This window comes from Cherax quadricarinatus, chromosome 8, assembly GCF_038502225.1.
Source record: "Cherax quadricarinatus isolate ZL_2023a chromosome 8, ASM3850222v1, whole genome shotgun sequence".
In the NCBI taxonomy this organism is placed as follows: domain Eukaryota; kingdom Metazoa; phylum Arthropoda; class Malacostraca; order Decapoda; family Parastacidae; genus Cherax; species Cherax quadricarinatus.
Window position 1 is genome coordinate 28,361,862 of NC_091299.1, and position 12,184 is coordinate 28,374,045.

At 47.0% G+C, this 12,184-nt stretch overlaps 1 protein-coding gene across 6 annotated transcripts in view; it reads left to right on the top strand.

The window, feature by feature from the left end:
- The window catches only part of LOC128685442 (uncharacterized), a 167,106-nt gene that overhangs the window by 88,837 nt on the left and 66,085 nt on the right, over nucleotides 1–12,184 (top strand). For all 6 annotated transcript variants that reach the window (XM_070083008.1, XM_070083002.1, XM_070083003.1 and 3 more), the window contains one exon: nucleotides 11,787–11,884. In XM_070083008.1, coding sequence (XP_069939109.1) covers nucleotides 11,787–11,884 — 98 coding nt within the window. The remainder of the gene's footprint in view (nucleotides 1–11,786; nucleotides 11,885–12,184) is intronic.

A 12,184-nucleotide genomic window follows, 5' to 3' on the forward strand; every position in this document is an offset into this window, starting at 1 on the left:
CCCATGGTTCTAACTGGTTCACTTGGCATTCAGTTCTTGCATGGTTCCACTGGCATAGGTTCCACTTAGCATAGGATTCCTTGCATGGATTCACTTGCATGGTTCATTCCTTGCATAAGTTCTTACATTGGCATTGGTTTACCACTTACTGGTTCCACTTGCATAGGTTCACTTGCATAGGTTCCTGCATTGGATTCATATGGATTTCCACTTGCCATAGTTCACTGGCATGGATTTCACTTGCATGGATTCACTGGCATGGTTCCACTTGCTGTGGATTCCATTACGCATAGGTTCACTAAGCATAGTTCTGCCTGCATGGATTTCCACTTGCCATATGGATTTCCGCCTTGCATGGAGTTCCTTGCCCATAGGATTTCATACATGGTTTTCACTGGCATGGTTCACTAGCATGGATTTCCTTGCCACGTAGTTCGCTGGCATGGTTCACTAGCATGGATTCCGCTTGCATGGATTCCTTGCTTATGGATTCACCCATTGGTTCATTAGTTCACTTGGATTTCACTTTACGCCGTTTCACTTGCCGTGGAGTTCCCTTGCATGGGTTCCCTTGCCATGGATTCACTTGCATCGGTTCACTTGCGTAGTTCCCCACTTGCCATAGGATTCCCGCCTTGCAATGGTTCACTTGCACGCTGGATTCACTTGCATAGGTTCCACTTGCATGGATTTCCATACATAGTTCCTTACCCGCCAGTTCCTTGCATGGATTCCACTTGCATGGATTTCACTTGTATGGTTCGCCCATTATGGATTTCAACCGCATGGATTCACTTGCATGGTTCACTTGCATAGGATTCCCGCTTGCATGGTTCCTCTTGTCTGAATCCAGTTCATGGCATTGGTTCCCTTGCATAGGTTCCTTGCATAGGATTTCACTTACTGCCGTTTCCACTTGCATAGGTTCACTTGCATGGTTCCACTTGCATGGTTCCACTTCCGTAGTTCACCATGATTTCTTCCATGGATTCCACTTGCATGGATTTCCGCCGTAGGTTCCTCGCGAATGGTTCCACTTAGTTTCGCCATGGATTCACCTTGCATGGGATTCGCTTGCGCCGGATCTACCTTGCCATGGATTTCACTTGCATGGTTCACCTTCAGTTCACCCGTAGTTCCACTTGTTCCTTATGGTTCTGCCGCCAGTTCCTTGCCGTAGTTCCACTTGCGCGGATAGTGACCCATGGATTTCCACTTGCGTATGGTTCCACTTGCATGGATTCACTTGCATGAGTTCCTTCCACATGATTTCCCCTTGCCATAGGTTCACCATTGGCATTCAGTTCCTTGCATGGATTTCCACTTGCCATGCCGTTCCTTACTTACGTTCGGATTCCTTGCATGGATTCACTTACATATGGTTCTCCGCCATGGATTCACTTGCATGGTTCCACTTGCATGGATTCGCCACATTAGTTCCATGTATGGTTCACTTGCATAGGTTCCACCCATTGCATAGGTTCGCTTTGCCGTAGTTCCGCCCCGTGGATTCACTTGCATGGATTCACTTGCCCATAAGTTCCACTTGCATGGTTCACTTACGTGGATTCCACTTGCATGGTTCGCTTGCATGGATTTCGCCATGGATTCCTTGCATGGTTCTTGCCATGGAGTTTCACTTGCATAGGATTCACTTGCCCGTAGTTTCTTACTTGTATGGATTCCACTTGCATGGTTGCCCCGCATGGTTGTTCTTGCCATGGATTTCACTTGCATGGTTTACTTACCATGGTTGCCACGTTCAGTTCCTTGCATGGTTCGCCCATCCGTTGGATACGCCGTTCACTTACATAGGTTCCTTGCATGGATTCCGCCTTGCACTTGAGTTTCCACTTGCGTCGTTCAATTGCCCCCATGCCGTTCCTGCCCATGGATTCCACTTGCATGGTTCACTTGCCGTGGATTCCCACTTGCATAGGATTCCGCCCACTTGCCGTTCCAGTTCCGCCATGGATTTCACCCCTGGTAGTTCCCTTGCCACATGGATTCCAGCTTGCATGGTTCAGTTGCATGGATTCAACTTTGCACGTATGGATTTCACTTGCGTAGTTCCACTTGCATGGAGTTCCTTGCCCCATAGTTCACTTACATGGATTCCAGTTGCATGGTTCCACTTACATGCGGTTCCCGCCCTTGCATGGATTCCACTTGCATAGTTCCCACTTGCGTAGGTTCCACTTGCATAGGTTTTGCCCGCCATAGTTCCTTCCGCCATAGTTTCCTTCCGCTTGCATCATTCACTTGCATGCCAGTTCCCTTGCGTAGTTCCACTTGCATAGGTTCCACTTACATAGTTCCACCCTTGCATCGTTCACTGCATGGATTTCACTTACCCATAGTTCCACTTGCATGGATTCCTTATATGGATTCCACTTGCCATGGATTCCACTTGCGTAGTTCCCACTTGCATGGATTCGTGCATGGAGTTCCTTACCATGGAGTTCACTTGCATCGTTCACTTGCATGGATTTCCGCCATAGGTTCCACTTGCATGGAGTTCACTTACGCTGGTTCACTTGCATGGTTCGTTGCTAAGTTCCTTGCATGGATTCACTTACATGGCGTTTCTGCCATGGTTCACTTTACCCATAGTTTCCTTGCCATGGTTTGCATGGTTCCTTGCATGGATTTCCACTTGCATAGGTTCCTTACATTGGATTCCTTACGTAGTTTCGCCCATGGATTCCTTGCCGCGGTGGTTCCTTGCCATGGATCGCCGTGGCGGATTCGCCTTTACCATGGATTCGTACCATGGATTTCACGCTTGCATAGTTCCACTTGCCCCATGGTTCCACTTGCGCTAGGTTCACTTGCATGATTGCCCCATGGTTCCTTGCATTGGATTCACTTGCATGGTTTCGCCTGCATGGATTCACTTGCCTGTAGGTTCACGCCATGGATTTCACCTGCATGCCGTTTCACTGCCATGGATTCCTTCCCGCGGTATTGGTTCCACTGGCATAGTTCCGCCATTGGTTCCTTATAGGTTCCACTTGCCATGGTTTCGGTGCCCATGGCGTTCCGATTGCATGGATTCCAGTTGCATGGTTCCAGTTGCATAGGTTCACTTGCATAGGTTCACTTGCATAGGTTCCCTTGCATGGATTCCGCCTTACGCCGGATTCCCTTGCGTAGGTTCCGCCTTGTATGGTTTAACCACTTGATTCCGCCATAGGTTTGCCACTTATAGGTTCCGCCACCGCCAGTTTCACCTTGCATGGTTGACTTGTATGGTTCCACTTGCATGGATTTCCACCCGCATGGTTCATTCCTTGCCATAGGTTCCGCTTGCGTCCGTTCCGCCGCCGGATTCCTGCCATAGTTCCACTTACGTAGTTCCCGCCCTTATGGATTCCACTTGCATGCGTTGGTTCACTTGCCGTTCACCATTAGTTTCCACTTGCATGGATTCCTTCCCCATAGGTTCGCCTGCGGCAATTTCCACTTGCGCATGGATTTCACTTGCCCATGGATTCCTGCCCATGGAGTTCACTTACGTAGTTTCCGCTTGCCGTGGTTCCACTTGCATGGTTCCGCCCATGGTTCTTAGTTGGATTTCCAGTTATATGGTTCCACTTGCACATGGATTCCACTTGCATGGATTCCGAGATTGCATGGTTTACCACCCCGTGGTTCCTTGCCCACTTGGTTCACTTGCATAGTTTTACTTGCATAGTTCCTTACATGGCATTCGCGTTCCGCATGATTCTAGTTTCGCCATGGATTCACCTTGCCATAGTTCCACTTGCATAGGTTTTCACCCTTGCATGGATTCCACTTATATGGTTTACCACCCATTGCATGGTTCCTTGCGCCATAGTTCCACTTGCATCGGTTTCACCTTGGCATTGATTCCTTGCGTGGTTTCCCGCTTGCATCGGATTCCTTGCGCATGGTTCCTTACTGCCATGGATTCCTTACTTGCCATGGATTCACTTACATGGATTCGCCATCCCATGGTTCACCCTTGTAATTGGTTCTTACCCCTGGATTCCGTTCCCCGCCCATCGTTCCACTTGCATCGTTCCGCCCCTTATGCAGTTCACTTGCATCGTTTCACTTGCGTCCGTTCACCATTGGTTCACTTGGCATCCAGTTTTGCCACATCGTTTCACTTGCATGGATTTCACTTGCATAGTTCCTTACTTAGTTCACTTAGTAGTTTAACCCATGGATTTCACTTGCGTAGTTCCACTTGCATGGATTCCACTTACATAGTTCCGCTTGCATGGTTCCATACCCATATGGTTCACTTGCATAGTTCACCCCATGGTTCCTTGCATGGATTTCCCTTGCCATGGATTTCCTTGCGTAGGTTCCGCCTCCCACACATGGATTTCACCTGCATAGGTTCACTTGCATAGTTCCGCCGCATTACGTTAACAATTCCGCCCCTTACGCCGATTCGGTTCCACTTGCATGGATTCACTTGCATGGTTCCACTTGCGTAGTTCACTTGCGTGGTTCACCTTGCCAATAGTTCCTGCCATCGATTTCCTGCCCGCCAGGATTCCGCCCATGGCATTCCGTTTACGCCAGTTCTTGCATGGTTCCAACTTGCATCGTTCCGCCGTTGCATGGTTCCGCCCCTGCCGTTGGTTGCCGCCATGGTTCCACTTGCATGGATTCCGTTTGCATAGGTTCCACTTGCGTAGTTCCTGCTTGCATGGATTCCGCCGTGGCCGTTCACTTGCATAGGTTCACTTGCATGGTTGGACTTCCCGCGCATGGTTCCACTTGCATGGCGTTCCATTGCATGGAGTTTCCCCGCCATGGATTCACCCTTGCGCATGGAGTTTCACTTGTATGGTTCACTTGCCATGGATTCCACTTGCATGGATTCCCGCCCATAAGGCTTGACCATGGATTTCACTTGCATGGATTCCTTGCATTGGTTCTGCATGGATTTCGCTTACAAAGGCTCCACTTGCCATGGTTCCACTTGCATGGAGTTCCACTTGCATGGATTTCGCATAGTTCCCGCCCCGTAGCTTCCACTTGCATAGGTTCACTTGCATAGGTTCACCATTGCGGTTCACCACTTACATGGTTCCACCCCATTGGATTCCTTGCATAGTTCCACCTTGCACATGGTTGGATTCCCTTACTTTATGGATTTCCACTCCCATGGATTTCCTGCCAATGGTTCCTTGCATGGTTCACTTGCATAGATTCCACTCGCATAGGTTCACCTTGCATGGATTCCTTGTTGCATGGTTCACTCCATATAGGATTCACTTGCATAGGTTCACTGCCCATGGATTTACCTTGACATAGTTCCTCCATAGATTCCTCCATAGTTTTACTTACGTGGTTCCTCATAGTTCCACTCACATAGTTTTCCACTTACGCACATAGTTTTACCACTCCATAGGTTCTACTTGCATAGGATTCACTCCATGATAGCTTCACATTGCATGGTTTGTCCACATGGATTCCACTCACATGGTTTACTTGCCATGGATTCACTCCCGCATGGATTCCTCTGATAGGTTTCCACTCAGATGGATTTCCGCTCCAGATGGATTCCTCACATGGATTCACTCACATGGTTCCACTCCTGATGGATTCACTCCACATGGATTCCTCTGATGGTTCACTCAGATGGTTTACCTCCAGGATGGATTTCCTGCCATGGATTCACTCATGGTTCCTCCATGGATTTCTGCTCCATGGATCACTCCCATAGGTTTCCTCTCCATAGGTTCCACTCCATAGGTTTCCACTCCACATGGATCACTCATAGGTTCCACTCCATAGGTTCCGCTCCACATGGATCCTCTCCTATGGTTCCACTCTGTAGTTCACTCCACTGGTTTACCTCCACATGGATCACTCTCCACATGGATTCCTCACATGGATTTCACTCACATGGATCACTCACATGGTTCACTCACATGGTTCACTCACATGGTTCACTCATATGGATCACTCATATGGATCACTCACATGGTTCACTCACATGGTTCACTCACATGGTTCACTCACATGGATCACTTCCCACATGGATTCATCTCCATGGACAGTTCCTCCACATAGGTTCCACTCCCATTGGATCACTCCACATTGGATTTCACTCCATTCATAGATGACTCGCTTCATGGATTTCCTCACCATGGTTCCACTCCCATGGTTCACTCCTCCATGGTTGGATTCCTCCACATGGTTCACTCACATGGTTCACTCACATGGATATCTCACATGGTTCACTCACATGGTTCACTCACATGGTTCACTCACATAGGTTCCACTTGCCCATGGTTCACTCCATGGATCCTCCACGTGGTTCCACTCCGTTGGATTGACTTGCGTGGATTCCACTCACATGGATCCACTCATGGTTCACTCCATGGTTTCCACTCCACATGGTTCCACTCCGTAGGTTCACTTGCGCCAGTTGGTTCCACTTACCATGGAGGTTCACTCCATATGGATTCACTCACGTGGTTCCACTCATGGATTACCTTTCCTCATGGATTCCACTCCCACGTGGATTGCCCTCCCGTGGTTCCACTGCATGGATTCACTCCATATGGATCACTCATGCATGGATTCCACTCCATGGATTTTCTCTCACCTAGTTTTCCCATGGTCCTCCGTGGTTTCACTTGCCATGGGATTCCTTATAGTTCCTCATATGGATCACTCACATTCCAGTCCCTCCATAGGTTCCACTTGTAGTTCCGGCTTCACTCCCATGGATCCTCTCATGGATAAGTTCCATAGTTCACCTCCCATGGATTTCCTCTCATGGTTCCACTCCATATGGTTCCACTCACATGGATCCACTCCATGGATTTCCACTCCACATGGTTCCACCCTTACATAGGTTCCACTCACACATGGAGTTTCCACTCACATGGATCCACTCCACATGGTTCCACTCCCATGGATTGACTCCATGGATCACTCCACATGGTTCCACTCCCCATATGGATTTCCACTCATGGATCACTCACATGGATCACTCACATGGTTCACTCACATGGTTCACTCACGTGGTTCACTCACATGGATCACTCATATGGATCACTCACATGGTTCACTCACATGGATCACTCACATGGTTCACTCACATGGTTCACTCATATGGATCACTCACATGGTTCACTCACATGGATCACTCACGTGGTTCACTCACATGGATCACTCATATGGATCACTCACATGGTTCACTCACATGGATCACTCACATGGTTCACTCACATGGTTCACTCACATGGTTCACTCACATGGTTCACTCACATGGTTCACTCACATGGTTCACTCACATGGATCACTCACATGGTTCACTCACATGGTTCACTCACATGGATCACTCACATGGTTCACTCACATGGTTCACTCACATGGTTCACTCACATGGATCACTCACATGGTTCACTCACATGGTTCACTCACATGGTTCACTCACATGGTTCACTCACATGGATCACTCATATGGATCACTCACATGGTTCACTCACATGGTTCACTCATATGGATCACTCACATGGTTCACTCACATGGTTCACTCACATGGATCACTCACATGGTTCATTCACATGGTTCACTCACATGGTTCACTCATATGGATCACTCACATGGTTCACTCACATGGTTCACTCACATGGTTCACTCACATGGTTCACTCACGTGGTTCACTTGCATGGTTCACTCATATGGATCACTCACATGGATCACTCACATGGTTCACTCACATGGTTCACTCACATGGTTCACTCACGTGGTTCACTTGCATGGTTCACTCATATGGATCACTCACATGGTTCACTCACATGGTTCACTTGCATGGTTCACTCACATGGATCACTCACATGGATAATTCACATGGTTCACTCACATGGTTCACTCACATGGTTCACTCACATGGTTCACTCACATGGTTCACTCACAGAATGATATATCGTATGTCTCTATGCACCAAGTATATTTTTGAACACAGACCGTATCCCACCGAGGCAGCGTGACCTAAAAAGATAAACGAAAGTTTTCCTTTTTTAAATTTAGTAATTTATCTAGAAGGGGTTACTAGCCCTTTGCTCCCGGCATTTTAGTCGCCTGTTACAACACGCATGGATCACGGAGGATGAATTCTTTTCCACTTCCCCACAGAGATGCAGCAAGTGTATCTATATAAATCACTGAAACATTGTTAACTATACAGCACTGAGGTTTATATATGAATCACTTCAGTGGAGCTGTTGCCTTAGTGCTGGTCAAACACTTTTGACAATAGGAATTTAAGTTATTTCCCTTGGATCAAACCTTGTATTCCCCAAGCACTGTATGACTCTTACGGGTTTATTGCTTACCAGTGAGTACGGTAATGTTGCTGTGAAGCACCTAGCAGAGAGAGATCTAACTTGGAAAGCCAAAAGAAATTAATTCAGAGATATATATACAAAATGTTTGATATTATGTCCCACTCCACAAAGGTGGCAGTAAAGCAATTGCAAAGAACTACAGACCGATAGCACTAACATCCCATATCATAAAAATCTTTGAGAGGGTTCTAAGAAGCAAGATCGCCAACCATCTAGATACCCATCAATTACACAACCCAGGGCAACACGGGTTTAGAGCAGGTCGCTCCTGCCTGTCCCAGCTACTGGACCACTATGACAAGGTTCTGGATGCTGAAGAGAATAAAGAAAATACAGATGTAGTATACACAGACTTTCCAAAAGCTTTCGACAAGTGTGACCATGGTGTAATAGCGCACAAAATGCGTGATAAAGGAATAACAGGAAAAGTTGGTAGATGGATCTATAACTTCCTGACAAATAGAACACAAAGTGTATTAGTAAACAGAGTAAAGTCCCAGACAGTCACAGTAAAAAGTTGTTCCACAAGGCACAGTACTCGCTCCCATTCTTTTCCTCATCCTCATTTCTGACATCGACAGGGATGTAAGTCGTAGCTCCGTGTCTTCCATTGCGGATAACACCCAGATCACCATGGCAGTGACCTCCATCGAAGACACCGCGAGACTCCAAGCGGACATCAACCAAATCTTCAACTGGGCCACTTAAAACAATATGAAGTTCAACGAGGAGAAATTTCAACTACTCAGATATGGGAAACTTTATGAAATTAAAAATGTATCAGGGCATACGACAAATTCTAACCATAATAGAGCGGAAAAGTAATGTGAAGGACCTGGGAGTGATAATGTCAGAGGGTCTCGCCTTCAAAGACCACAACAATGTATCTACCTCATCTACTAGGAAAATGGTAGGATGGATAATGAGAACCTTCAAAACTAAGGATGTCAAGCCCATGATGACTCTCTTCAAATCGCTTGTGCTCTCTAGGCTGGAATACTGCTGTACACTAACAGCCCCCTTCAAGGCTCGCGACATTGCAGACCTGGAGAGTATACAAAGAACTTTCACGGCACATATAAGCGCGATAAGGCACCTAAATTACTGGGAACGGTTGAAGGTCCTTGATCTGTATTCCCTGGAATGCAGGCGAGAGAGATACATGATAATATACACTTGAAAGGTCCTGGAGGGATTGGTACTAAACCTGCACACGGAGATCACTCCCTATGAAAGCAAAAGACTCGGCAGAAGATGCAACATTCCCCCAATGAAAAACAGGGGCGCCACGAGTACATTGGGAGACAACACAATAAGTGTCCGGTTTCCAAGACTGTTCAACTGCCTCCCAGCCTACATAAGGGGGATTACCAATAGACCCCTGGCTGTCTTTAAGAAGGCACTAGACAGGCACCTAAAGTCAGTGCCTGACCAACCGGGCTGTGGTTTGTATGTCAGCTTGCGTGCGGCCACTAGTAACAGCCTGGTTGCTCAGACCCTGATCCACAGTGAGGCCTGGTCTCAGACCGAGCCACGGGGGCGTTGACCCCCGAAACCCTCTCCAGGTAAACCCATACTCATTCTAAAGGTACTTGTCACTTCATATCCATCCTATGGACAATAATACTCACCTTTTTAAGTAAAAGGACACAAGTACAACTGATGTGACATTTTATTTCGGCAACGTTTCGCTCTCCAGGAGCTTTGTCAGGCCGTTACAGAGGGTATATATATATAGGCTTAGAGTGAGGTGTGTTAAGTTTTAATACTAGTGGTAATAGTAGTAGTAATGATGCATGGGGTAGAAAAAGTCAGTTTGTACAGGAGCAAAAAGATTATTAAAGCCATTGCTGGGGTAGCAAGCTGACTTTTTCTTCCACATGTATTACTACTACTACTACTACTACTACTACTACTACTACTACTACTACTACTACTACTACTACTACTACTACTACTACTACCACCACCACCTCCAATAGTATTACAGCTGCTGCACCTCACTCTAAGCCTATACATGTCCTCTTTGTTCATGTATTTAGTAATGGCTTGACAAAGCTCCCGGAGAGCGAAACGTTGCCACAGTAAAATGTCACATTAGTTGCACTTGTATCCTTTTACTTAACATATTGTCGGTAATTCTACCAACATTAATACAATAATCACCTCATACCCAGTCTGTGGGCAATAGTTACTTCATATCCATCCTGTGGGCAAGTCGCCCCATACCCACGTTGTGAGCAAGTCACCCCCATACCCACCTTGTGGGCAAGTCGCCCCATACCCACCTTGTGGGCAAGTCGCCCCATACCCACGTTGTGGGCAAGTCACCCCCATACCCACCTTGTGGGCAAGTCACCCCCATACCCACCTTGGGGGCAAGTCACCCCCATACCCACCTTGTGGGCAAGTCACCCCCATACCCACCTTGTGGGCAAGTCACCCCATACCCACCTTGTGGGCAAGTCACCCCATACTCACCTTGTGGGCAAGTCACCCCCATACCCACCTTGTGGGCAAGTCACCCCATACCCACCTTGTGGGCAAGTCACCCCATACTCACCTTGTGGGCAAGTCACCCCATACCCACCTTGTGGGCAAGTCACCCCATACCCACCTTGTGGGCAAGTCACCCCATACTCACCTTGTGGGCAAGTAACCCCCATACCCACCTTGTGGGCAAGTCACCCCATACCCACCTTGTGGGCAAGTCACCCCATACCCACCTTGTGGGCAAGTCACCCCATACCCACCTTGTGGGCAAGTCACCCCATACCCACCTTGTGGGCAAGTCACCCCATACTCACCTTGTGGGCAAGTAACCCCCATACCCACCTTGTGGGCAAGTCACCCCATACCCACCTTGTGGGCAAGTCACCCCATACCCACCTTGTGGGCAAGTCACCCCATACCCACCTTGTGGGCAAGTCACCCCATACCCACCTTGTGGGCAAGTCACCCCATACCCACCTTGTGGGCAAGTCACCCCATACCCACCTTGTAGGCGGATGTTCAAGGATTAGAGAGGCACATTTGTTTGTCAGGAAAGTTACAGTGGTAATAAGTTATTGAAAGAAATATTAACTTCGAAATGGTAGCACTGAATTTAGTCACGAATTTAGCCACATATTATGAGTGTAGTTTCGTGTTTACAAGTTATTTCAAAAGAGGCAAAGTCAGGATATTTTTCTAAAATGGTTAGTAATATACCTCCGGTAAAATCTTTGATTTTTTAGAAATATTTATGAATGTGTTGTATAAAGAGAGCAAGCCTATATTTAAAAAGAAAAAGACGTTACAGTCTGAACTTAAAAATAAAACGTTAATGATTTATGACAGAAACGTCGTTTCTTCTCCTAAAGATTTGCTCTCTTTAAGCATCTTTGATATGATATAGAAAGACCTATCAACTAACGTGTGTATGATTCTCTTGCGTAGCATCAGCTGGGTAAATACTTACTGGCAGGTGACAGACACCATAAACAAGACCACGCTCTACCTGTACTCTGCTGTGTATGACAACAGAACTCTAACGGGTAAGTTCAGCCAACCTTCATGATCGTCCTCTTTTTCTTGTTCCTCTAACAGTTATTCTAACTACATCCTTCACCTCGGTCTACTTGAACTTGTTTTCACCTCAACCTCTTCATTCTGTATTAGCCCGACTGTTCTGATTTTCCTGTTTTCTTTTTTTTTACACTTCTTGGTTACTCAGTGTTCCAACTAGTTGCTCAGTGTTCCAACTGGTTGCTCAGTGTTGCAACTGGTTGTTCGGTGTTCCAACTGTTTGTTCAGTGTTTCAGCTGGTTGCTAAGTGTTCCAATTGGTTGCTCAGT